The sequence below is a fragment of the Emydura macquarii genome, unplaced genomic scaffold (genome assembly GCF_026122565.2).
Source record: "Emydura macquarii macquarii isolate MOO-44397 ecotype Brisbane River unplaced genomic scaffold, CSIRO-AGI_Emac_v2 contig_1451, whole genome shotgun sequence".
In the NCBI taxonomy this organism is placed as follows: Eukaryota; Metazoa; Chordata; order Testudines; family Chelidae; genus Emydura; species Emydura macquarii.
The window spans coordinates 24,669,184-24,696,965 of record NW_027131588.1 but is presented as its reverse complement, the minus strand read 5'-3'; the positions used below and the strand labels follow the sequence as shown (position 1 = coordinate 24,696,965).

At 43.2% G+C, this 27,782-nt stretch overlaps 2 protein-coding genes across 4 annotated transcripts in view; one reads left to right on the top strand and one right to left on the bottom strand.

Annotated features, from left to right (window-relative positions):
• Window positions 1–1,058: 1,058 nt before the first annotated feature.
• LOC137156505 (S-adenosylmethionine synthase-like) lies at window positions 1,059–27,782 on the bottom strand. Of its 3 annotated transcripts, none has more exons than XM_067553401.1 (12): window positions 26,954–27,186; window positions 26,789–26,824; window positions 23,204–23,296; window positions 19,038–19,115; window positions 16,981–17,103; window positions 15,925–16,037; window positions 15,171–15,314; window positions 13,375–13,593; window positions 11,893–12,075; window positions 9,060–9,193; window positions 4,021–4,160; window positions 1,059–1,667 (listed from the first exon to the last, which is right to left on the bottom strand). In XM_067553401.1, the coding sequence occupies exons 1-11, from the start codon at window positions 27,105–27,107 to the stop codon at window positions 4,058–4,060; spliced, it is 1,380 nt and encodes a 459-aa protein (XP_067409502.1). In that variant the 5' UTR covers window positions 27,108–27,186; the 3' UTR covers window positions 1,059–1,667; window positions 4,021–4,057. The 3 variants fall into 3 exon arrangements, with proteins under 3 accessions (XP_067409502.1, XP_067409504.1, XP_067409503.1); XM_067553403.1 differs by lacking the exon at window positions 1,059–1,667 and adding an exon at window positions 27,704–27,782 and having other exon boundaries at window positions 3,562–4,160; window positions 26,954–27,100; XM_067553402.1 differs by lacking the exons at window positions 1,059–1,667; window positions 23,204–23,296; window positions 26,789–26,824; window positions 26,954–27,186 and adding an exon at window positions 22,506–22,574 and having other exon boundaries at window positions 3,562–4,160.
• The window catches only part of TMEM175 (transmembrane protein 175), a 32,818-nt gene continuing 24,474 nt past the window's right edge, over window positions 19,439–27,782 (top strand). The window contains exons 1-2 of the mRNA XM_067553398.1: window positions 19,439–19,518; window positions 19,882–19,959. The gene's annotated coding sequence lies outside the window, so the exon portion shown is untranslated. The remainder of the gene's footprint in view (window positions 19,519–19,881; window positions 19,960–27,782) is intronic.

Sequence of the window (27,782 nt, the reverse complement as noted above, 5' to 3'; positions counted from 1 at the left end):
CGTAGAATTAAAGTTACTGCTACAACAGTGGCATGCATGTCGGCAGCACAGGTTGTGAACCCAGCTGAAAACACATTTCAAAAGTACAGTTCAGAAGGAAGACAAACCTGTCCCTGGGGGTTGGATTTCTTTTGTTGTTCTTCTGACTCAGGTTAGAAGCATGAGTCACCAGAGCAAACAGAACAGGTTCTGTTTTTAGTCTTTTTAATCTTAGTATCCTGGTTCTACACATAGAAAGCCTCTCTCCCTTTGGAGGCCAGACAGGTCCTTTATTCCCAGAACAGATTTGACAACAAGAACTTACTCTGCTTGGTTGACGCTTTCGCTTCAGTCATTTTCTCCCTCACCCAGCCAAACCAAATTAGAAAAGAAATTGTGCCCTTCTGCTTCCAGGGCCTCCCACTACCCAGCAAGAAGCATGAGGTTTTGAAAGCACCAACCTCAATCCCCTGGCTGGAATACCTGATTTTTAGCTTTACTGCTTATTCCTGTATGTATCCCACTATTTCACATATAGCGAGATGTTTTTATTGTAAAGAGATGGGTTTTTAACCATAGAATTTTCTCCTAGTACTTGCCAGAGAACACCTTCCCACAGGGTGAAGTCCCCCCAAAAACGCCCAGGCTATAATTTGCTCCTAGTATAATTTGTGATGACAGTTTAGTATTTTTTATACATAAGGAGTTAAAAGCAGTTATGTTTATTGTATGTGGTTTTATATAAAAAGTATTTCTTTTCAGAAAATGCCTGTTTTGATAGAGGCCCAAGTATATAACATGGTAGCTGCTCAGTTTTGCTACAGTAAGTCAGCACCCTGTTAAACCTTTTTCCCACTGGTCCCTGTGTAGATAATTGGAATATTATAGGTAGTGTTCTGTGTTTTCAGTTTTTATTTGTGAATTAAAAAAAATCTGGGAATTCTTCAGTGTTTATTTTCCAAACTTTAAAACTGGAATGAAATCTGGTTAAAAAAAAATTAAAATTGGGAAAAATCAGGGGCAGAAAAAGAAAAACAAAAAAAACCCTTTTGTAATATACATATTTTAATACAGTATAATTGAAACTTTTTTTATAATGTACAAAGTTATAGTTTTTCTCTCTCACGGCTAGTAGTTTTTCCAGAAATTCTACTTTGCATATGCTTGCATAATTTTTTTCAAAGTATCCTCACTCATGTCAAGCCTCTTGCTGTCTTGGAGATAGTCCAACTTTGAAAATATGCGCTCTGCATCAACAGACCTGAGGGTTCACTCAGAACTTGCTGTGCCACTTGGCTGAAGTTAGGAAGTGTTAGAAGAGTTAGCTTGCCCAATAGGGAGTGAGATGCCCTCCCCTGGGAGCCCTGGATGTGGGGAGAAGTCATTTTTGGGTAGTTGGGAGCCAGCCACAGAAAGGGCAGGACTGGCTGTGTAGGAAGCAAGAAGAACCCAGCCCATCCATCCAAACCCACAAGGAGATTGGCACTAAAAGGAGGTAATCGGTGGATAGGGTGCATTACGTATCTTTTTATGTGGAGGGTTGACTGTTTAAATTCAGTGCCACGCTAAACAGATGCAAAGAAATAGACGGAGCCAATCATTGCATGATATTAACGTTGTTTGATTTTCCGACCTCCCCTGTCTGTGTGCCCTGTGCTTTATACTGTGGAACGGCTTCAGTCTCAGAGCTGCAAGACACAATTGCATAAAGCTTTAGTGTTTAACCAAAGTAAGTACCTGAGTGGATTGATAAATGGGTGTAAATAAGAAAAAACTGAACTCCTTTAATAAAAAAAACCCTGGTAATTTATCAGTGAAAATCTGTAAAAACTGAAACCCTGGAACACTAATTATAGGCAGTGCCAATAGCACCTCCTATAGCTAAAGCTGCTCAAAACTTTCCAGTATAAGGTCCTGTTTCAGTTGCTTGTAATGTAGCCAAAACTTTAGCCAGGTATGCTGAAGATTTATACACCAGGTGTCTTCTTCAGGCCAAAGATTTGGGGGGTCAAGTTTCCACTACACTGGTTGAGCCATTTTCACAAAGCAAGGTCAGGAAAATTATGCCATTTTGCCTGTGTTAAGAAGATTCTTAAAATGGTTTTGCAGAGAAGCTCTAACACCTATAGACTTTGCAACAGAGGCTTGAAATTTGACAAGCAGAGGCTGTGACAGAATGCTGGGAATTAGTACCTACTGAAATCCTGGGAGCAGGCGGGCGCAAGCCCACCTGCATCAGAAGGCCCCTCCTCCAACCTAAGGGGAGAAGTCACTAAACCCAGGGTTCAAATAAAATCAGGGGATAAATGACAAAGCAGGATCAGGAGTGAGGATTACAGGGTCAAAAGCAGGGAGGCAGAAGGAGACACCAAGCAGAGAACCCTGGACAGCACCCATTGCTCCTCGAAAGCATCCTGGGAGCCAATGGATGTGGCCCAGAAGAACTCTGCCCAGATAAGTGGTCCGGGGAGGAGCATAAATAGGTCCCAGAGTTGCAGAGCAGCTCCCCATCCAGCATACTCCTCATATGGTGGATGGCCACCTTGGCCAATGCCAGGAAGAGGCTGATGAGGCGGTTTTGTGACTTTGTTGGGCCACAGATAAGGTTACATAAATCAGAAGGTGTGGGGGAAAGTGCAGCTAGAACCTAAGGAGAAGGATCTGCAACCTGGTGAAGTGGCTCCTTGTGTGTATTAGAAGGCAGACCCAAGAAGAGCACGTTGCACTTGGAGTGGAAGGTGGTGAGGTTTGCAGTGGTTGCTTGTTACTAGGGGAGTTCACTCCACAGTCTCAGATCAGCCCTGCCATGTCTTCCTCCTTCTTTTGAGTTGCAATATTGCTTAATTCTTGGCTAAATTTCCCTCCATTAATCAAAATGGCTACAAAACTACCATGGACAATAGTCTTTATTAGTTTAGAACAGGGAGATCATTTGCTCCTCTGAGAGAGGAAGAATGTTCCTTCACATGTACTAGCCTCTTGTTCCCATAGTAATCCTTGAAGAAAAATTAAACAATGTTCCATCTTATATTAATTTGGATTTATGTTTTCAGCCACTTGAGTCTACAAAACATTTCTACAACAGGAAAATGTTTACACTTCCGAACTGTAAAGCGATTCAGTTGGAAGTTTACACGCAGCCAAGTGAAAATGTAGACCAGGCATGGAAAGTTTCAGGGAAATGAAGATGGGGGGCACTGTCCACACAGCTAGTTAGTGTGCAGCATCTGGGGTGTGAATGGACAGCACACTAGCCTGTCATGCACTAACTGGCCATGCGGACCTTGCTATCGCCCACTAAAAGTTCCAGTGGGAGTACAGCAAACTGCACCACAGGAACTGTTAGTGTGTGGTAGCTGGGTCCACGTGGCCAGTGGGAGTGCAGCAGGTTAGTGTGCTGTCCACTCAGGGGATGTCTACACTTATGGGGCTGCACGGATCAATGCAGCGGGATCGACTGAGTGGGCTGTGGAGGCCTGCTCTATTGATCCCAGAAGTGCTCTCCAGTCAACACTGTAAATCCACCCCCTCCACCTCCCTCCCTCCCTCCCGGAAAAAAAAAAAAAGAGTAAGGATGTGTTGACCAGAGGGCGTCTCCTGTCAACCACCAGCGTCAGAGTACACCAGGCTTCACATTCCAACTTGCCATGCACTAACTAGCAGTGACAGCAAACCCTGGGTGTTTACATTGAAACGCACACCATGTGTCACAAACGTGTACATATAAAGCTTTGACTCTCATTAAAGAAAACAAGTAAATGAAGACATATACAGGTTATTATATGCATCATCCCATAGGAGATGAGTATTGTCACTAACTCATTTGGATCACTCCAACAGCGACTAAAGGTTTGAAGTCACCTGAGTCCTTGCTGAAGAAATAAATGAAGAGACACTAGGTTTCACATACATCTATTTGAATTGTAAAGTCAGCATAAAAGATACATTGCTTATAACTGGCAGTACCTAGTTCAGTTATAGAATGTCATTGATTGGGTTTTTAAAATATTCTTTTCCCCTCAGACGGTTTAGAGGCCATACCTGCTCATTAAAAAGATTCTCCATTACTTGGAAAAGTTTAATACACAAGCTTCTTTGGTATTTCCCATGTAAATTCTTCTCTTCCAAAGTGCCCATAGCATGCAGTCTGTTGATATATTGGTCTCTTCAAATCTAATTCCCTGCATAAAAAGAAACAGAAGTATTTTTTGAAGTCTACTACCACAAGAGACGATGCAAGTATATTATTGCATCAAATTCTCTGATGCCCTCTTTATACAAACATGGGAAATGATTTTATCTGACAGTACAAACTATAACCTCCCCTCTCTGAAATCATCCAAATTTACCAAGGGAACAGCAGCCACAGAACAGATTCAAGGTCTATTTACAGCACCTGGAAACCAAGGGCAGAGTGTCTGAAAAATCTAACTATCAGAGGCAGGATCAGTATGCAGCTAGTAGAAGAAACATACATAAATACCGAACAAGTGTAGAAACATTCACTACTTGGTGTCAGCTAAGAGCATAAAGTATGTATCAGCTACCAGGAGGTTATAATTTGTATCACCTAGCTCAGCCATAATGTACACAAAATGCACCTATGGACTTGAAATGTTTTCTGCTATATCTGTGCAAGCCTGTGAAAGGGTGCTTTGTTCATTTTAAATGTAATATAGGGTATGTTCAAATGTAGCCATAACAGAAAAATAGATCATAGCCTCACGTAGGAAACATCCAGAAAAAGACCGATGAAGGACAGTACTTCCATACTAAGGCTAAACACCAAATACCAATTTTCACAAAGAATATGGATTCTATCAGATGAATATTTTCCAAGACAGCTAGTCTTTGTCCACATTAGGGACTAGACCCGATAACAGCCATCAGTGGATAGATGCCTGCATAGCTGCACTGGTGCAAGATGTTACTGTAGGGCAGATCTACTCTACCACTTAAGTCAATCTACCTTACGTCGCTCACGGGTGTGAAAAAGACAACCCCCCGGAACGATGAAAGTTACAGCGACCTAAGCGCTGTCCACACCGGCGCTGTGTCGGCAGGAGACATTCTCCTACCAACATAGCTTCCTCCTCTCACAGAGGAGGAGTAATTACACCAAGGGGAGAGCACTCTCCTGTCCGCATACAGCATCTTTACCAGATGCGCTACAGTGGCACGGCTGCGCTATGTAGCGCTTCTAGTGTAGACCTGCCCGTACATGGGCAAAGCAGCTTTTTGCATTGGTGGAGCTTAACCTGCTTGCAACCAGGTTAAATTGCACTAATACAAGTCCAGGGTAATGAAGGGTTTACCCTGCCTACACTTGGGGTTCGCAGCTACTGTAGTGGTTAGCCTCTGATATCTGATGTCACAAGTCCCTACTTGTGTCTCAACATCAGCCAATGTCTGAATCAATATGGGCCCTTACTGCATTTCATTCTAATGGAAGTTTCATTGAAGGCGGCTCACTGGACTTGTTGTACTCCATTTGAAACGGTTTATGTTTAACATAAGAGATTGTTTACTCTACTGTTCTTAAGCTAATTTTATCTCAAGCACCTTATTGGCCTGGCTGTTGCCTAACTCTTTCATAACTAAGGTAAAATGGAACAAGTCCCTCCAGGATATCTGTAGATCTTCAAGCTGGAAAGAGGTTATGTGGTCCAGAGCTTGCAGGACTCAATATCAGGATCACATAACATACCAGTACTTGTATCTGGACAAGACTATTTTAAAACACGATGTAAGGGCCTAATCCAAAGCCTGCTGAAATCAGTGGAAAAAATTCCTATTGACATCAATGACCTTTGCATCAGGCCCTAATTTAGAAGATGCTTAAAATTTGACAGGCCAAGTAAATGAGGCTGCAAGACTGTCACAAGGTGGGGTTCCTTCAGCATGGATTCTTCACTGCAAACACTCCTGGATAGGTTCAATACCACGTGCGTTATTTACGATGTGCTATACAAGTGCTTGTCCCACACAACATAAGGCTTTTACCTTCTCCCCAGACACAGGGTGAGAGAGAGAGAGAGAGATCATCTCATTAGTACGGTTCTCACAACAACATTTTTGGTGGTCTCAGAGTGACCACCAACTCTTGCTGGTGGCCGCTCTGACAATTTTTCCTAAAATACTTCATGCTTAACTTTAGGAAAAATAAATATGCATGTCCAAGCACCAACCCGTCTCTCTGTCCCTGCCTCCCATGGCCCTTCAGCGAGAGGCCGCCCCGGGGAAGGTGGATCAGGAACTCACCGGCCGGCTGCAGAATCCCTGGCTTCCTGTGCCGGGCAGGACCGGGGGAGATGCTCAGGAGAGTGCCCTGGTGACCAAATGGTGCAGCCACCTCCACTAAAAAGAGCCGCCTCCGGCCCCGTGCACACGGGCCCCACCTGTCTCCACAGGCGCTGCCCAGAGCCCCCAAGCAGGCTGTGCAGAGCAGGGCGCTGATCCCTGTTGGTGGTGCCAGCGCATACACTAAGGAGATGCATCTCGCTGCCTTAGGTCACAGCTATTCAGGAGCAACATCTGGGCGCTGCAGGGAGGGGTGCTGCTTTCCAGAAGAGCAGACTGAGAGGAGGTGGGGGGCTTGCTCGGAGAAGGGGGCCATTATTCAAGCTGTTTGGGGGGTGGCTGAACTTTTAAATTGTGTCCCCCACTATCAAATATATACAATTTGGAGGGGGAACCCCCCCCATGCCTCTCCAATCTCCGCCCATGCTTTTGAGGCTGTCACGGCCACACAAAAATCCACTGGTGGCCACGGTGGCTGCATTTGAAAAATGCTTCCAGCCTTCCCCTCCTCCCCAGTCTCTTTTAACTATCCCCAGCTGATGAGTTGAATCACTTTACATAGACTCCAAAGTTTTGGCTCCTAGTCGACTGGGACAGATTGCCTGTGGTGCTCAAACGAGTGAAAATGGTTTGTGAGAAAGTGATATGTATTGAACCATGTTGTGTTGTCACCTTTGTCCCTCCTCTCTCTCTCCCCTTTTGTTTAAGACCATTACTTGTCTCTTGCTTTGCATGGCAAGGGCAGTATGTTGGGTGCTTGAAAAATAGAGAATTCATTCTGCATACTGATCTGCATCTGGGTGTTAGTGAAGAAACCAAAAAAAAAAATAAATAAATAAAAATAAAAATCACTGAAACCGAGAGAGTCGGGGTGTTATAATAAAATAATAATAATAACAATGCAAAAAGAAATCATTGAAGTCATCAGCTTATCAACAGCCAGAGTGAAAATGGCAAATATGAATTTAAATTGGACTAGCAGAGTGAGTCCTGTCTATGAAGACTGGTCACTACACAGGAAGGATGTTACTTTCCAGAGTGTGCAATAAAGTTGTCAGCCTAGGTCTAGTGTCTATTTTCAGAAAAAACTATCAAATGCTGTCCTCTGAAAAGTACTCTGGAAGTGATGATCTTTCGCAACAGATATGCTCCCTCTGTGCATGCAGAGTTAACAGCGGATTGAAAAGCAGTGCAAAATTTAAAATACTGGCAGAAAGGTTCTCCACATTTTGACTTTATAACTTGGAAAGAGCACGTCAGAAAAATGTCACCTGCTTATTTACGGTACAGAAATAACTCACTATTTCTGTCATGTGTCAAGGTTTTCCTATGAAAACTCCACAATACTATTTATATTCCCCTTCAGACTAGCACCACATTACGGATGCTGGATTGAAGCTGGACATGAGCAATTACAGCAATGGTTTCAAAATTCTGAAAGGGATTCTTAAGTTTATCTTAGCACTTTACACAGAGAAGGAGTTCAAAACTGAACACTAGGAGTAGAGAGGCCACTCCTCATAACAATTCATGCAAGGAGTCAGATGAATCAGCGACCCAAGATTGCACCCTGCTCTGTGCAAGGTGGCAAGGGCTGGTCAGGGTGCACCTCCCCCTTCCTTTTCTACTCCTCCCCACAGGTGAGGGTCCAAGCACAAGCAGTCCTTATGCACCCCTGAGTGCAAGCCTGCATTGGGCTAGTGTCACTACCACGCCTTGGTGGGAACAGTGTAAAAACATGAACAGAACAGCAGTGATGGCCACACGGCTTTTTCCCCCACTACTGCTGTTGATTGGGTGACACTTTCAATAGTTTTTATAGTTTCAGCCACACATGGATTTTGGCTTAGGGCTTCAAGGTACTTCTACACAATGTTGTGGTTGTTTCCCTGTGTTTCTTAGGAGAGCATATAACAAACATGGGTAGGGGTCTAACCAAACTGCGGCCGTGAAAATTGCTTCACGGCCTGTGAAATCTGGTCTCCAGCTGCCCACCTCTGAAGGCAGAGCGGAGCGCGGCAGCTGCTGGCCGGGTGCGCAGCTCTGAAAGCAGCGCTGCGGAGAGCAGCAGAGCACACGTAAGGGTGGCAATACCATACCATGCCACCCGAACTTCTGTGCTGCTGCAGGCAACGGCGCTGCCTTCAGAGCTGGGTGCCCAGCCAGCAGCCGCCACCCAGCTCCAGGCAGTGCCGCTATCAGCAGCAGAACAGAAGTAAAAGTGGCAATACTGCGACCCCCCTACAATAGGCTTGAGACTCCTTTTGAGGTTGGGGCCCCCATTTGAGAAAGGCTGCGGAGAAAGCGCACATTTTTCGTGGGTTGGTCATGGCATAAATAGCAGAGTTATCCGTGGAATTTGCTATTTATGCCGTGACCAACCCATGAAAAAGGTGTGATTTCTCCACGATTTAAGCAGAACCCTAGCTATAAGCATGTGTAAGTTAAGATGTGTGGCCACATCCAGAACCAAACTGCATTATCATCTTGTTACAAGCTTGGTAAACATGTAGTATAGACAAGTTCTACAGGTAGGATGTTTTAAGCCATTCTACAGGGATGATCCAACTCAAGGACTGGTTTTAAGCCTCTGAGTGGAGCAGTTTGGGTGGGGGAGGACAGAACACAAAGATGGCACTAATGGGTATTTTATTGATAATAGACTGTTTCAGAGTCAAGAGGGATTACAGGAACCAAACACTTCAATTTTAAATTGCTCAACTGTTTATTATACACATCGATTGTTCCCTCTAGTATAAGTTCTCCAATGGGAGACAAACCTTATAATGGCTCCAAGGCGTAGATCAAAGTTTTTCTGCACAACTTCAAGCAGCTCTTCTTCAGATCTACCTGAAGTGCCATAGTGGAACACTGAAATGGCAAGCGGATGGCTCAGACCAATAGCATATGAGAGCTGTAAGATACACATATAAAACCAGGTTAGAAGGCTTGAATCCCGGCGACCGGGGCATGGCCTGGCCTCTGGAAGTCCCCACAAGGACTTGCCTTATCTCTAACTACTCTTAACAATACTTAACAACTACTTAACTAACTAAAACTAACTTAGAATATCAAACAAGTTCAAACAAGGGGAATAGTACTTGCTGAGAGCAAGGCTAGTTCCAGCAACCGTCACAGGTGGAAAGAAAGAACTGAGGGGCGTAGCGCTGGTGGCACCTCATATACCGCGGCATGTGCGCGGGCCTCCAGGGGGCGCCAGAGCTGGCCCTACGGGATCTGCTAAGAGGAAAAAAGTTCCGGGAACCGTGCACAGAGGCGTGCACTCACCTACAGTGGAATGGACATGAGCAAGCACTCGAAGAAGAACCTGGAATTTCTGCTAGCATGAGCCTTCTGTCATGCCAGGTGTCTGTAATGCACCTGCTGCTGCTACTGTGCCTAGAATGATGGGATTGTTGTCACAGGGAGAGCAGTAGTTGGGAGTACTTTGTCTCTGTACATTGCTATGGTTTTCCACAAAAGTCGGTTAGAATGGAAATAATTTCCAGAGTAGAGCCAGTTCAGCAGGCAGAGACTCCTCAGCAGAGGATGGCAGCATCTTACTACAACACTCAACTGCTCCATGACATTGGTGACACCCATTTCAGTGTTTCTTGATTGTTTTCCTCCTCGGATTGACTGTTTGCACCAACTACCCACTATTTCACAAGAGCTTAGCTGCTAGCTGCACTTCTGTGGTCTTCTCCATCCTTCTCTCCCTGTCCCCATCCCTTACCTCGTCTCTTATAACTGCTGTCTCCCTAGTTTTCTATTTACTAACCCTCTTGCCTCTCCTTCTGCCTCACTGAGGGTGGTATTTTCCAACGCATGTAGCATTGGCCTCCTACACTCGCACGGAAGGCAAGAGCGGTAGGCTAATACTGCCTGCTTTTGAAAATCGCACTCAGAACGTGTATCGTTAAAATAATTACAGACACTTCAACAAATCATGGAACAAGATGTTAGCCAACCATCACTTTGTGGCATTCTTTTCCCTCTCTCCCCTCTTTACCCGTCTTGTCTATTTAGATTTTAAGCTCTGCAGGGCAGGGACCATCACGTTTGCATAATATCTAGCACAATAGGGCCCTATTCCTAACTGGGACCTCTAGGTGCTGTGTCATTAGTCATCATCACCAGACTATTCCAGGAACCAAAGGTGCTAGGAAACCTGAGCTCAAGTGTTTAACTGTGGAGCAGCTCTGCCCTCCAGTGTATATAAGGATTTACTGCGCTGAATGAAAGCCGATACACAGCAGCCACCCAGAACAACTGTGGATATTTGCTGGTATTGCATGCTGCCTAGACAATCATCATGTTTTGTGTTTGTTTTGGGCCCAGGCATGGCCTTATATAGTAATATCTGTATACGGTTCAGGCAACTCAACAGAGCACCACCCAAAAGTTACAGGCCTCCAGCATTCATGCATAAGAAAGGGAAATGGAATTTAATGTGGCTGTACAGGAATGAAGCAAGGCATGCAATACGAGAAGGTGCAGGGAACAAGACCGAGCTCTGGCCTCTAAGTGCATACATTTTTCTCTGCACTCATTCAACTCATTGTGATGGTTTTGTGCCCTTAATATAGTAATGCTGTGCTACTGCAGCAACAGCATTCGATTGGATAAAGAACACTTTAGAAGTGAGGATTGCAAAGTGAAGCCTTTACAAGTTAGGAAATGCCAGGATGAGCATGTGTGGTGGGGGGGGAGCTGTGTTCTCTAGTAGTCAGACCCTTTGTCCCTGTGCCCCCCACATGCTGACTGTCCCCCTTTTCTTCAGCTCCTGTTCCAGACCTATTTTTCTACTATGTCGACCCCCATCCCACAGCTTCTGTTGCTTTCAACCTTCCTGTTCTCCCTCTGCTTCTCCTCCTTTTGCACTGTAATCAGGCTGCCTCCTCCAAGCTTCCTCGATGGCAGCAGGGGGCATTAAAAACACGGAAAGAGGGGTCTCCATGCTCAATTCCAGTGCTTGCTGCCACAGTGGTCTCCAGCAGCCAAGAAAAGCCACTGCAAGCTAAATCCTGCTGAGCTTCTATGGCCCTGGAATGGAGCATGCTCAGGCACTGGGGATGGCACATGACAGTCCAGTCAGCATGCGGGAGCAATGTGGGGATAGAGCGTGCTCAGTGCAAATGGAATTCTCACAAAGTTTTGCTGCCAGCCTCTAACATCCCCCCTGAGGATGTGCACAACTGTGATTTTTCAGAGGCTTTGTAACTTGTCCACATTTCACAGGGGCCACAAGAGGAACACGGACACCAGGGTGTCCACCACCAAATTTCAAGTCCTTGCTCCAAATCGTTGAGGTGCTAGCGTTTCTCAGTAAAGCCAAGCATTTAAAACAGGCGAAACAATATTCTTCTTCACCCTCATTCTTGGCAAAAACTGAACCATTATTTGCCAAAACTTGCCAAAAAAATTTCTGTCTGAAATCTACACCCAGCATGAAAATCTTCAACCCACGTGGTTTAACTCTGGCAAACGTATACTTAGCTGAACATATGGTGTCATAATTCAAAGTGTTAGGCAACCGTAAGTATAGAGATTGCTAAGAGAACCACCTGTCGTGTTTAGTAGGGTATGATGCCCTTGCTTTTGTCCTCTTACCTGGATCAGTACTCTTTTACAGAGACCAGCTTTCACTAGGGATTTTGCAACCCAGCGAGCTGCATATGCTGCTGAGCGGTCAGCTTTGGAAGGATCTTTCCCAGAGAAAGCACCTCCTCCATGGGCTCCCCAGCCTCCGTAAGTATCAACAATGATCTTTCTGCCAGTCAGCCCCGCATCACTCTGTAGGGCAAACAATTACATATTGACTTGACAAACCAAAGCTCTATGTTTCAATTAGTTCCAACACTACTATGGATTAATTGCTTGCATTTGTGTCAGAAGCAAAATAAGCCCAATCAATGGGTTGCGATGCATCTCTTTACAGGCAGTTATTTGATGTAGCCTACATGGGTAAGGTGGGATTTTATGTGAGATGTACCACAGTTTGTACTGTAATAACTTTAAAAGACTGATATGAACACGGCCCATTTTTGAAAGATACAATAAAACTTATTCCCCCTTTGTCATTTGCACCATCCAGCACGGATCATCATTTTCGAACTGCTGGCCACCACGCACGTCTAGTGCCACCTTTTGAGATTATTCACCCTTTCAAGGGGAAAGAGGAGATAAAATTCAACTTCACTAAATAATGCAACAAGCTAGTCGGGATCAGCCTTTAGTTATCTCGGGCACTATGTGCAGAATTGACTAGATTGTACCTGTCGGCACTGCACCACTCCACACAGGTCCTCTGACTGCCAGGTGCAATGCCATCCACTTTAACTCCCCTTTAAGAGGTGCACATAGCTCTCAGCTCTGTAGCAAGATGCCTGGAGAAAAGGGGGATGGAACAATGGCATTATTTACTTCCCAACCCCTGGGGAAATGTTATCACTACGGGGAGGATCTCTGTGGCAGCCCTGTACTCTCTTGATTCTGGCCATTTGTTACACCACTTGTATAAGGTAGGGAGGAGGTTTTTTATTTCCTTCTTCCTACTGTGCTCCCATGTAAGGGCCAACCACGAGTAACAGAAACACTGAACAAACTCCAGGTTCTGATGTACAGTGGGGATTTACACTGTGTCTCAGTCTTAAATTGCATAGCCACCTGTATAGCACTAACCAGGCAAGTTACTCTAAAAGTGCTAAGCATTACAGGTATTATGAAATCAACACAACTGCTTCAAGTCAAGAATTTTAGCAAGCAATTTAAGAGCAAGTTTGTTTAATATACTGTTCATCTTTCTGTAATTATTGAAGTATATTTTGTCAGTGATAAAGATTCAAGAATCTCTACATATCCATTCTTGATTGACCAAACAATTCTGGGATCACCTTGGATGCTAGCTTCCTCACATCCTCCTGATGACTAAGTATAAGCAGAAGTGACCAAGTTTTCTTTAAGAATGTCGATGAGACTGGTATTGTTTCACTAAAACAGTATATCGAAAGGTTTTGAGGGGGAACATTCAGGAAGAACATTGCAGAATGTAGTTTTAGTCTATTTATATTATAAATTCTTCAAAGTATTTACCTTAGGGCCACCTTGTATAAACACTTCACTGGGAAGGAGATGATAGATTGTGTTCTCATCTAGATATTTGGCTGGAATAACTTCTTTGACAACTTTTTCCATTAGTTCTTTCCGCATTTGTTGCAGAGGCATATCAGGGGCATGATGTACAGAGATCACCAATGTATGTACACGGATGGGCTCCACTGCTCCATTGTTTTCCTTGTATTCCATTGTGACCTGAAAATCAGCCATGGAAATTCAAATCCAATATCCCCTGGGCCAGGAGGGGCACCAAATCCAAATGTGCAATAAAAACAATTTCATATTTCCCTCCAATAGCAGAAGGAATAGATTTTGGTGAAATCTGATTAGAAAAAGGACTGGATGCTAGGTTATTATTGCTGATGCTGAGAAATGATTGATAGAAATACAGACCTCAAAGAGGCCAAAAATAACCACTATCTAATTAAAATAAAGAAGGACCACTACAGACGCTGATACTCATCTCTAGTTGGCTGCACAGAAGCAAAGTAATTATAATGAAATAGCAAGAGCCTGAGATCCTGGCCAACAAGCACTAAGATCATTCATAGCTGGACCACGTTATAGTGTGAAGGGAAATGCATTTAAAATACTGATGCTCCAGTTATGGTTAAGCGACTCATTGAAAGAAGTTTATTCTGAACATCAAACTGCAGTAGGTTCTGTACACCAGCATTTCACATGGAAGTCAAAAAGAGTTGGAGGTACTTAGTACCTATTGGAATTTGGCCTACATCTCTCTCCACTTGGCCTTATTTCCACTGTTTCTCCCTACTTACAGCTTGCAGCTTCTAATCTTGGTGATACATGGCAGTGATCAGTGGACCCGAATCAAATTTAGGGGTGGATGCTAGAGTTTGTGGCTATTTACTCCTGCCTTGTGACAGTAGAATAAGGCATTAGTGAAACCCTGACCTAAATCATGTGACTGGCTCAGGAAATAATGATGAGACTCTTATCAGCATTCCTTTGTCATCTATTACCCAGATCCTTCCCTTCCCTTCTACTTTCATGTATATGAGTGCCTATAGGCCGACACTTTCTCATAAAGTGAAAGAAACCTCCCCAAACAAACAGTTTCTGGATTGATTCAAGTGCTAAAAAGGTCATGTATCCGTATGACAACAATTCGTCCCCAGTAATACCCCAAAGTGCAGCAGTACAATGCAACTTAACTCACCCCACGGAACCAGTGAAATTAAGCCTAAACTGCCCTCTTCTCCAACAATTCCCTACACTTCCAATCCCCGCCCCCCATTCAGTTCTCCTCCACCTCGTGAGAGCAAATGGACATTAACTGCCTTACTTGGAAGAAAGTGTCACTCCAACCACTCAGTTAGGAAACCCACTCATGACCATACTAGAAGGGTAAGGGGATGGCTAACCAGATATGCAGCCTGTTACTCCTAGATCACTGCTTCACCTATAGCCTGGGGCAGCACTGACTAAAAGATCTGAGGGCCTGTGAGAAGTGAGTGGGTTGTCCCAGTCCAGTTGCCTCAGAAAATCATGTTAGAGTTCAGGGAGACAAAGATGTTCCTCTCACTCCTTGGCAGGACAGTGTGGGCCAGGCCATATGTGCAGTGGCTCTGAAAATGTCATTTCCTGGCCTGTCAAGTCCACTCCATTCAAGCAGACAGAATTCATGCCACCGTCATACCAGCAGTTACTTCATTTCCTGAAGAACCTGAATTCGGGTCTGAAATCAATTGTGCAAATTAAAGGGCACAGCTCTTTTAAAATCTGATTTATAATCCATGCTATTTACTAACCTGTGTTTTCCCATCAGGTCTCACCCAGGGTAATGTTCCGTTCCTCTCCATGGCTTTTATCTTTGCATTAAGTTTGTGTGCAAGTAGGATTGTTAGGGGCATGCATTCCTCAGTTTCATCAGTGGCATAACCAAACATCAAGCCCTGCATTGAGGCAATAGAAAAATCAAACAATATTACAAGGCCCTTATTTCCATTTTTTGTTCCTGGGCAGAGGCATCAGTGACATGGAGTCTGGGTGTCCTGTAGCACTTGCTTACAGCATTGCCTGGTTCGCAAGAACCAACTCCATCTCAAGAATCCACTCTAATCAGAGAGCAAGACAAAGAGCTAACTCCTCTTGTTTGCACAGCTCCCTCTCCCAAAACTACCTCTGCACAACCATCCATAACCCAGAACATGACAGCAGGTCTTTTTAAGAGTCAAAATTTGCTCACAAGAAGAACTTGAAAAACTAACACAGCGCCATTTGGGGACACCTACCATAACAAAAAGTTTAATTGGAGCTTTAGCCTTTAGAGACATTCGATATATGCAGGGAGCACATGTTGAAACCAAAGCCTGTCACATTTTCTTAGCTTCGTTATTAATCATGTATAGAATGTTTAGTTCAAACCCAAATGCTTTAGTGGTCTACCACATATCCTGTATAGTCTTTTTTTTTTTAAACAAAGGGTAAGATCCAGTGCAAATTAACTGGCTTTGCAATGTATATTGGACTGGACTCTAAATGCTTAAAAAAAAGGCACATTACCTGGTCCCCAGCTCCAATGTCATCTTCACTCTTACCATGGGAGACAGCATGTTTGATTTCTTTGCACTGTTGTTCTAGAGCTACCAGCACTGTACAAGTCTTATAGTCTAATCCTGGGGAAGAGACGTAGAAGAGAATGATGCCACAATATTCTTCCTCTATTTGTCTGCAGAAATAAGTTAGCTATAAAAGCTTCACTTCATGGATAGTTCAAGAGAAGGTTGGCTGACGAGTTGAGGTATTTGGGTTACAAATACGAAGTGTGGGAATTAACCTATGCCAACAGCATGGCTGTGTCTCCCTCCAGTGCTAGGCCATGTATAAATATTTACACACTGCAGTCCCCAAGCTATTCTGGTCATTTAAGCCAACTAGCAGAAGCTCAGGCTTTTCATGAGGTGTCAGATTCAACCCCACAGGTCACACAACCAGGGATATTGTCCTTATTCTGTTATGGGTGGACAAATGCCAATGCCTAAAATCTTTTAAGTAGGAAAGTTTGAAGAGTGTGTGAAAGGGACCTGGACTTTTCTTCACGCTCTCCTGTAACACAAACACTAAAGGGCACTTGATGAAACTAGACAGAAGTATATTTGTGACAAATAAAGGGAAATGCTGATGTAGAAGAGTCACATATGGGATTCAGGCTGTAGCAACGACATTAGTAGGAATATTGAAGAATTCCCTTGTGCATGAACGTCAAGTCTCAAACTTTCCTCAAACCCAAATACAAGGAAGATCAGTTCTCATCTTTTTATAATAAGCCATTTGCCTGCAGGCAAGTCAGATTCCATGCCTAGCCATGCTGACATTTGTGCAGGCTCCAATTCCACTACTTCAGTGGGCACAGAGAGTGTTCAGCAATTCTAACAACCGATTCCTTAGTGACAGATCAACTCAAGGCCCTACCATTACACATCCATATTTATATTATCTTTTTTCCTCCTGCAGGATCAGATTCATCCGTGATACTATTTCACTGAAGACAGTCACGAAGGAATTTGACTGCATGTAATCAGAATTGACGATGAATCAAGAAGCAAGCACATAACTCACCTTTTGAAGAGTCATCATAGCCTATCCTCTTAAGGGTCTCTCGCACAATGTGCTGGTAATCCACTACAGCTTTGGAAGTGATCTCTCCACACAGCAAGATCATCCCAGTTTTGGCCACACATTCTGTAAAAGTTTAAGTAACATTACAGTAAAATTAAAGTTCTGGCTATGTATATACATTTTTTGAAAGAGTATTTGGTCCTAGAAGCAACCGGGGGGTACAGTTTGACTGGACAGAACACGTTATGGAATTGCTTCAGTAAAAAAGTCTTAAGCTTGGCCTAATTTTTAAACCTGTCTTGATACAAAGTAGTTGTCAAAGGGGAATCAAGCAAAGGGGGGTGTTTCTGGTGGGGTTCTGCATGCATCTCTTCTAGCTTGTGGCTATTCAACTGTTGAATCAATGATCTGGAAGTACATATACGACCGCTGCTGATAAAATGTGCAGCTGACACAAAGATTGACCAAGTGGTAAATAATGAGGCCAGGGCAATCATACAGAGTGATCAGGATTGCTTGGTAAGCCGGGCCCATTCAAACATAATTTGTTTTAATACAGACAAATGCAAGGGTGTATCTCTAGGAAGGAGGAAGGCAGGCCACACCTATAGAAGGGGGGCTGTATCTCGGACAGCCGTGACTTTGAAAAGAAACCAGGAACAAGCAGCTCAGCGGGAAGCTATGACAAAAGGAGCTAGTGCAATGGCATAAACAGGGGAGTGCTCTGCTGGGAGGTGATTCTACCTCTGCATACAGCATTGTGAGACCAACCTGAGAATACTCCATCCATTCCTGGTGGATATTGCAAAACTGGAGAGGGGCAGAGAAGCCACAAATTGAACTGAGGGCTGGAGAAAATTCTTCTCATCAGAAATAAGATTGAGATGGGACCTGATTATAGTATATAAGTACCTTCATGGGGAGAAGATAACAGGCACTAAAGGGTTCTTTAATCTAGCAAAGAGATGTGTAACAAGAACCAGTAACTGAAATCTGAAGCCAGACAAATTCAAATTAGAAACAAGGCACAGTGTTTAACAGAGAGTGTGATTAACCATAGGAACAAACTGCCAACGGAAGTGGTGGATTCTCCATCGTGTGATGTCTTCAAAACAAGACTGGTATGTTTCTGGAAGATGTGCTTTAGTCAGGCATAAGTCTTTGTAAGGATAATTGGGTGAAATATAATGGCTCATGATATTCAGGTCAGACTAGATGATCTAATGGTCCTTCTGGCCTTAAATTCTATGACTATGTGAAGGATCTCAAAGCAATATATGTACACAAGTTAATCTTAATATCCCTGATTCTTGTATCAGCTTTTCCATTATTTTCCCCAGGATTGATGTCAGGGTAATCAGCCTGTGATTACTTGGGACATTCCTTTTGCCCTTTTCGAATACTGGCACATTTGCACTCTTCTAGTCTTCTAGAATTTCCTTGGTATTCCAAGATTTATTAAAAATGTATGCCATCAGGCTAGAGATCGCCTCAGCCAACTCTTTTAGGACTTGTAGGTGCAAGTTATTTGAGCCTGCTGATTTTAAAATATTTATCACCAGCAGATGTTGGCTAATGTCATTGTTGGTTACTAATAGACTGGAAAGTACTTCATCATCCTCATGTGATGCAATTATAACATCGTGCTTCTTTCCAAATATAAAACAGAAATATTTATTGAACACTTTTGCCCCATATACTTAAACACTTTATTGTCCTTAGTGCTGCCAGCCCTGGATTTTTTTCTGGTGTCTTTAGCTTCCCTTATCGAATTTCTACACTTCATAACTTCTCTTTTATAACCACTGTTATTTCAACTTTCTCCATTTGTTATATTTTCCTTTTTTTTTTTTTTTTTTATTATAACTACTGCTTTCACTTAGCACTGAAGCAGGTTGGGCTTTCAGCCAAAGTTGTCCTCTTTCTTGATTGTGGACTTGTGGCTTTTTGGCCTCTAACAAACAAAACCTTGAATAAAAAGCTATACAGATGCAGAGTATTATTTATTTTACTTTTTTTTTTAATTTATTTTTTCTTAATCAGCAAACAGTACTTACCACAAGCAACCTTAGCATCTGGATCAACTCTGATATGGGCATCAAGAACGGCATCGCTGATCTGATCACACATTTTATCTAGACAAAAAGTAATATATTATTTAGTTGGTTCCTGTAACAAACATTTCTAAAAATGTAACACACACATGATCTCCAGAAGTATGCCAAGTACTAAGGTAGACACCATAAGGAAGGAGATGCACAAACAGAATTTCCTTCCCAAAGGAAATGAGCGTTCTATTTTTTTAAGTACCTGCCTAGATGCAAGTTTGGCAACTAAAAATACAGAAATGGATCTATGCCTTTAATTTGTCCTCCCCTGCAAGTCCACAAGAGCAGACACATCCCTGCCATTTCTCAGTATCCTAAGCTCCCAAATTATGAGTCACCATGAGGTGGGGAAAAGCCCTTCTGTTAAAATGGTCTGAAGACTTAGTTTCAGGGAAAGACAAGTTGCAAAACTCCACAACCACTGCAAAAGGTATTGAATCAAATGGTAGCTAAGCTCTGGGGCAAGGACTGTTTTTTACTTTGTACAGCGTCTAGTACCCTGGGATATCCAATACTGGTTGAAGATTCTAGGCATTATCACTCTACAAACAACCTGGACAAAAGGGTGAGCTGTAACTAGGTCAGAACTAGAGAAAAACATTAAGGAAAAACGCCACACTAGGTAATCTATAAAAATGTAATTTAACAGAGCAGCATACTGAGCATATGGAAAGACAGATTAGATCCAAAATCTGTACTGTGTGTCAGCTAAAAGACCTGATCCAATTAAGTTTGTTGGAAATTTTATTTTCAAACTTCCATTTAATGTGAAAAACAATTCCTCTCTTTTCAGATCTCCTCTAAGGCAAGCAAACATGGAAACTGAAGAGAAGATCAACAGGCTGTAATGTGATTAGAAGCAGGTGTGGAGGTAAGCAGGACTTAAAATTATTTTCTTCCTGTTTCCATCTGCAAACAGGGCACAAATTTAAGGAAATTAATTTCAACCAGAGGGCTTACATGTCACTAATATTTGGAGGAAAGCTAACAACTATGCACAGCAACAGTGTTTACTTCCTGTGACAGTAAAGCAGTGACTTAAGATTCAAAGGAGGAGCTCAACCTGTACAGAGACTTAAAGCCAGAAGGCATATGGAAAGAATACTGTGCAAACAATCAAGTATGTATTTATGCTGCAAAAATCTCAGTTTGACCTTTTACTGTTAACCTCTGGATTTATCTGAATTGCTAGAAACATAAAGCAATATTTTAAAAGTATTTAGATGCCTAAACATGCAGATGGATGTGTAGTGGGGTTTCTCCAAAGCAGCTAGGCACCAATCTTTATTGATTTCAAGGGAAATTAGGCACCTAAATGCATCTGAAAAATCCCATTAGGCACCTACCTGCATCTTTAGGCATCTAAATGCCTTTCAAAATCTGGGCCTTTGTACTTATCACCATTACTCCCACATTCAAATTCAAATTCAGTTCAGACCCAAACCAAAAGGAAAAGCACCAAGAATTTGTATGCCACATAAATAGAGTGAAGTTTGGTGTATAATTTTTATGTCAGCGCTCACAAGCTTGTCATGCTGGGGCACATGAGAAACAAGCACATTTCAGTTCAGTCCAGTGAACAATAACTCTGTGGTTCAGGGTTCACATGCTGTAGCTGCAACAGCAAAGTGAATTTCAGTGCTACTGTATTTTGATCTTTTGATGTTTGCTTTCCATGAATTATCTTGTGCTAAAGCTTTAACAATGCAAATATTCATGAAAATCAAGTAAGTGTGATTGATTATTGATCAAAAGCTAATTATTTTCCTTTGATAGTTAGTTGTAAATCTTGCAATTTGTTATTTCCTGCAAGGAAATGCATTAGCATGGATGTCTGCACCTGATCAGAGTCCTGCTGAGACTCCACGCTAGTGTACGTACTTTCAGGACCAGAACCTTTGTCAGTTACATAAGTCAACCAGTCAGGGTGAGCTGGAGCTAATCACTAAGAAATTAAGGAATACTTGACCTAGTTTGAAAATTTTGTAATCTGACATCAATGTGAAAGTGAAATTCACTCAGTGAATTATTTGCCTCTAATCTGAAAAAATGAAAGAATGCTTTCTAGCTAGCAGCAGACTTTGTTCTTTCAGTATATTAGATATCCTAAGATGCATTCTACATTGCAATGGAATGAAACAAGACAGATAGCTAGGCCACCTACTCTTGGTGCCTCATGTTCCCCTCTCTTTATGCTGGTGGAGGAGCCAAGAGAAGAAGCAGAACACAACTTTCTCCCCCCTAGAGGTCCTCCTAAGCCATGCTGTGCAGTTGTCTTCCTGGCTGGCATGTATTACACACTAAAAGCATCTGCCACATAAAGGTACCGTCCTCCCGTGGTTTCCAGGGCTCCCTTCTCCAGGCGACAACCCTGCGCATGTCTGTTTTTTGATTCCCTCCCCCATCCCACCCCACAATATCCACTCCCACTCGCTCCCGCATTGTTTCTTGCATTTTCATCCCACTGCCACCCCTAAAAACCTTAGATCTTGCAAATCCCACAAGAGAGGCAGATTCTCCCATGCTATTAAAAAAAAAAAAAGATTGGTTAATATATTATATATATGAAAGGAATTCAGACACAATTTTTACCCCTAAAAATGCTTAAGCCATATTAAAAATACTTATATGTTTATATATATGTTTATAATGTATACAAATGTTTATAATAGACATCAAATCTCTTTCTGTCCCTTGCTTAAATTTAAGTATTAAAACCTTTCTTTTAAAAAATAGATTTAGTGTTTTCCTGCAGATTTACTGGGTTTTTTTGCCCATCCAATCCCAGCTCCCACTAGTATGGCAGCAAGTCCCCAATCCCACTGCAAGGCTCTGCTCCAGGCTGCCATCCAAGGAAAGGGGCAAGGGACTGCCAGGCCTCCTTCCTTCTTGTGCACAGCAAGTGAGGGAAAGGAAGAGTGAAGGAGCGAGCAATGGTGGAGAAGAGGTGATAATGAAAGGAGGTCTGCAGTGAGTGAGCAACGAAAGCAAGTCAGAAAGGCAATGAGTGACCAAAGAAGTCCATAATATGAGGGAGAAGAGAGGCGGCTGCACTAGCGAGTTCTACACTTGAAGTCTGGCAGACATTTGCTCAGCACAGCCCCCAATGAACACAGCTGTCTTAAAGGCATGCTGTGTGCAGAGCCTGAGTAAACAGAGCCCTGCAAGATTGGGAGTGACACTGGGCAGGGGGCAGACCTCAGATCTACCTATCTAATATCGAGTTAACTCTGAATGTTACTTTACCCTGAGGTTTATGTAGTGAAATAAAAGCCTGACATTCTGCTAGAAAAGGAAGTGGACACTGTTCATGGTGTTATTGCAGCCTTCGCTTTGAGTTTTCTCATGTGAGCGTTCAAAAACAGAACGCTGCTTTACTGCCAATCTAACGGACCAAGTCTCTTGTTAAAGACTCACTTCCTCTGAAAGCACTAGGAGCCAGCCTCTGTCCCATTAATGAGCTGAGCTCACTTAACAAGGCTTCAAATGAATCTGTAGAAAAAAAAAGCTGTGTGAAAAGCAGTTGAACTTCAGGAACAAGTACTGTGTCAACTCGTTGCCCTTCTATTCGAGCCCAGCGAGGAGGTTATGTTTAGCCTATATGGCTCAAGGCAAGTACAAACTTGTCTTAAGGAGATCAACATGAGGCATACTGTCAGAGTGTCTGAAATACAGACCCAATGGGCATCCTGGCTCATCACCAGTGCACTGAATAATTCAGAAGTCCAGGTGCACTGGGCACACACTGAAGTTATCGCTATCCTGCGTAATGCTGTGACAATGAAAATACACAGGACGAAACCTACACCCAGTACATTCAGTAACTTCTAGTCTTTTAAGAATGCCACATATAAAATGCTTTTTCCCTTGTAAATCTTGAAATTTAGATTCAATTCAATTTTGATCAAGCCTATATTAATTATACTGAACGCTAAAGAGAAAAAAGCTAAACTTTTCTCAACTGAGAAAATAAGTTGTTTTGAGTGACTATACTCTGTAGCTGGTTCTTGTTTTTCTCCACTTGGTCAGAAGACAAAACCAGAGCAAGTTGCAGAACATGTTTTTCCAAGCATCTAGCTGATAAAAGGAAAGACTAGATAGACATTTTTACTTACCAGAATGTCCTTCTGCAACAGACTCTGAGGTAAAGAGAAATCTCTTCTCTTTTTTGAAGTGTTGCTCGACATGCTTCAGTATCTTTAGAGAATCTGCAGGCAAGGGAAAACCGCAAGAAACTTGATTTCAGAGGAAGTACAGAGAGAAGGCTGTGGGGAAAAGGTTAACTTCTCTATGCAAACTGCTGACGTAAGGGTTTCTGGGTGTTCATGACTCAGAAGTTCAGTAGATTTAGGTTGCTCCTAGTGGAAGTCACAGAACACTGCTTCTGACAATATGGGTGGGATTTTCAAAAGCCTTTTGTATTTGGTGCAGTCTTCTCCCCCAACCTTCAGTGGGAACTTTAGCAATAATTTCAATGGGAACAGAGTGAGGCCAATGCTGGGTGCTTTTCCACATCCCTTCCTCAACTTTAGATCCTATTCTTTCCTCTAACATGGGCACAAGTGATATTAAGTGAAACATTTGGAGATTGTAAGGAAGCAGCATGGAGATATTTTTGTCATGTAAGCAGAAGGGAAACTAAGACTTTTCCCCTTACGCAGAACAGGATCTAAATGCTGTATTTTGCTCCAGTGATGAATTTTATAGAACAATATTCTGTATCTGTGGGAGGAAAAAATACCTTTTAAAATTATAAACACAGTTTTATTCTTTTTCTAATAATCTGCAGGTGGTAAGTGATGCCCCTCTACTCAGCATTGTATTTGAGTCACTGGCTGAGTGAGAAATGGGATAATTAAAAGGGGACAATACACTAAGCTATTTCGGGGTCCCTGGGAAAGACAACCGGCAACCCCTCAACAATGAGACTAAAAGCTATGCTCTACCTCAGAAGTTCTTAAACCTGTTGATGTTTAGGCCACATCTGAAGATGTGTCTCATGCATCACCCCTCCCATTCTGATCATGCAGACCATTCCTTCCTCCTTGCAATCCTACAATACCTCTACAGCAATATCAGCAATTGTTTATATGGAAAAATACTATCTGGCAAGCATAGCATTAAAGATAATTAAAGTAACTGAATAAGCTCAGGCCTTTTTGAAATTGTTACTGTACTTTGGCTAATTTCACTGTGTATATTGCAGTAACATCCTCAGGCCCCAAGCAGGGATGAAGGCCCCATTGTGCTAGGTGTGGTGCACATGGAATAAGAGTGAGTCCCTGCCCTGAAGATGGGATATAAGATTTTCAAGAATTACGAGTGACTTTTGGTGCCCCCATTTTTGGATGCTCTACCTGAGACACTTCAAAGGGGCCTGTTTCAGACAGCAGGTGCTCACTGTCAAACACAAGCCTCTAAGGTGTCCTAAGTAGAGCACCCAAAAACGGGGGTACCAAAAATTACTGGTCACTTCTGAAAACCTTCATCTACATTGTTGGAGATATCGGGTGGGTTCAAACAAACAAGGAGAAATACTGAAATGATTGCTGCTTATAATACTAAAATATCACAGCACACCAGTTGCCTAGTCATTGTTAAATGTTTCATACACATCACTGCAGAGCTGACTTGAGGAATTTCAGCTTCCCTCTCCCATTAGTTCTGTCTCAGGCTAGGTCTTCATTGCAGTTAACTCTGGTTAGCTACACTTCAGCTACTACACTATCTGCTTCTAATATCGCAAGTAAGAGCAGAACACCACGTGAGCTGCACACAGTGATAGGATTAGCAGATCGCTAGTTCTGCTAACTCAACCTGTAGCCTACATCTCCTGATGGACCAGCCAATCCAAGTGAAAAGTACCATCACACTTGAGTTGGGAGAGCAGCCCTTAAATTGTAACTCAGGTTAACTCTGAAGTGAAAACAACCTTTCTGCCGGAAGCCACATCCCTTTGAGCAGTAGTACACCAGCAAGCGGTTCACAGGCCACCAGCATCAGTTTGGCAGTTTCCATCTGCCCTATCTAAGTTGCTGAAGAGAAAAATCTTTCAGTGCCCTGTGCTGAAGGAGTCCAGTGCTCAGCCCTGTGAGAAACATCTGTAGAGCAGTGATTGCTCACAGGGGTATGTGAGCTAGAGCAATGAAAGGACTTTAAACCAACATAAATGAATTTTATAGAGCCTTTCTGAAAATTATTAACTCAGTTAATTTATTGCCTTACTGTATTTTTTAAAGGTTCATTATTGCAAAGTATAAATAAGAGGGGGAAGGCAATGATGCAAACTAAAACTATCCAGGCACTATTTTGTGAAAAGTTCGTTCTTTTGTGGTTCACTTTTCTCTCTCACTAAGTGTGGGCTGACACTTACTCTTCCTCCACACAGAACTCAGTGACATCCCTGAAGTTTTGAGCAAGGAAGGAATAGAGGATCGGTATTCTGAGAAGTTGAAAAATTCGAGAGAGTATAGAAAACCCACAAAAATGATTTCAGGCCTGGAGAAAATGCCTGATAGAGAGAGACAGAGGGTATGCCTACCTCCACTTAGACACCCACGGCTGGCCCGTGCCAGCTGGCTGGGGCTAAGGAGCTGTTTAGTTGTGGAGCAGACATTTGAGCTTGGACTACAGCCCGAGTTCTAGGACCCTCCCCCCTCGCAGGGTCCTACAGCCTGGACTCCAGCCCACGACCAAATGTCTACACTGCAATTAAACAGCCCCTTAGCCTGAGCTCGAGTCAGCTGGCACAGGCCAGCCACGGGTTTTCAATTGCAGTGTAGACATACCTACCCTTCAGGAGCTCAATTTGTTTAGCTTATCATAAAGACTGAGTTGATTTAATTACAGTATGTAAGTGTCTTCACAGGGAGAACATTCCAGGTGCTAAAAGGCTCTGATCTAGTGGAAAAAGGTATAACAAGAACCAGTGGCTGAAAGCTGGAGCCAAACAAATTCAGATCAGAAATTAGACACAAATTTTTAACAGTGAGGGTAATTAACCATTGGAACAACCAGTCAACAGAAGTGGTGGAGTCTTCATTTCTGAAGGTCTTCAAATCAAGACTGGATGCCTTTCTGGAAGATAACGGTCTAGTCACACACAAGTTATTTATCAATACAGGTGTAAATGGCTGAAAATCCATGGCCCGTGATATATAGGAGTTTTTATAGCATTTTGGGGGAAGAGGAGGCCTCAGAAAGAAAATGGTAGAGAACCCCTGCCTTAGAGAACTGAATAAACTCCCAGCCACATCCCTCTGGGTTCTGTTCTAGGCAACAGGCAGTGCTTATAACCTGTCCCCTTTCCAACAGGCATTGTGTGCTCTGTCACATGACCTCTAGAACTAGAACTAGAGCTCTCAGTGCACATGGCCCTAAAGGACTGAACTCGGAGCAGGGTTATGCTGGCCTAGGATTGCCCTAAAAGGGTCTGTGTACCTAGGACTATTAATAGTTCCAGAGGGGTAGCTGACTTGATCATGGTGCATCTATTCAGTATTTTGTATTCTTGAATTTTAGAGACTTCTGACATGCTTCATATGCTCCGAGACTAGGCCTTCCAAAATCTCCTACAAGTTCAGGAATATCTATAGTACGCATCCAACGACAGAATTCCTTTTGACTTCTCTACTTCGGTTAACTGGGGTGATGTGGAAAACTGATAGTTGCTCACTAATCAGAAGTGATGGGTAATTTACCTGAAAAGTGTCTTCCTGGACTGCAAGAAAAGGCATCTACAAGAAAAAGTAATCCCAAAGTTTGACATTTGTTTTCATTCTAAAGCCACGTTTAATTACGTTAAATTGTAACAGTGGCTACCAGAAGTGTGTGTTGCCCCACTCCTTGCTGTTCCTCCTCCTCACCTTGAGATGAGCGATGTGCTAGCCTGCAGCTTTCTGTACCCTTTGTCCTCCGGCTAACAATGCCATCTTCTCTCCTTACAGATTTGTGCTTGTCCTTCCTCCATCTCTTCCCACAGGAGCACTGTGCTCTTTTATACCTGTGACAAGCTGACATTGTGACCAAGGGGAAATTTTCATGGTTGATGAGGGAGATTGTGTTCCATGCCCCGGAGTGAGGTTTTTTCCAACCTTTCCCCGGTGACGACTATAACAACCCCTGGTGTCTCCCCCACTTAAATCACAAAGGAAGTCGAGTAACTTATAACACATGACTTATGAGGAGAGGCTGAGGGAACTAGGCTGGTTTAGTGTGCAGAAGAGAAGAGTGAGGGGGGATTTGATAGCAGCCTTTAACTACCTGAAAGGGGGTTCCAGGGAGGATGGAGCTAGGCTGTTCTCAGTGGTGGCAGATGACAGAACAAGGAGCAACGGTCTCAAGTTGCAGTGGGGGAGGTCTAGGTTGGATATTAGGAAACACTTTGTCCCTAGGCGGGTGTGAAGCACTGGAATGGGTTACCTAGGGAGGTGGGGGAATCTCCATCCTCAGAGGTTTTTAAGGCCCGGCTTGACACAGCCCTGGCTGGGATGGTTTGGGTGGGGCTGGTCCTGGTCCTGGTCCTGCTTTGGGCGGGGGTGGGACTCGACACCTGCTGAGGGCCCTTCCCGCCCTCATCTGCGGCTGAAGGGCCGCTACACGACAGCGGAGTTTACCGCCGCCAGTGCCGGCCGGGCTGCTTGTTCTCTCCGCGCCGGATCCAGTCACCGCCCCGGGAACTGCCGGTGGCGCCCA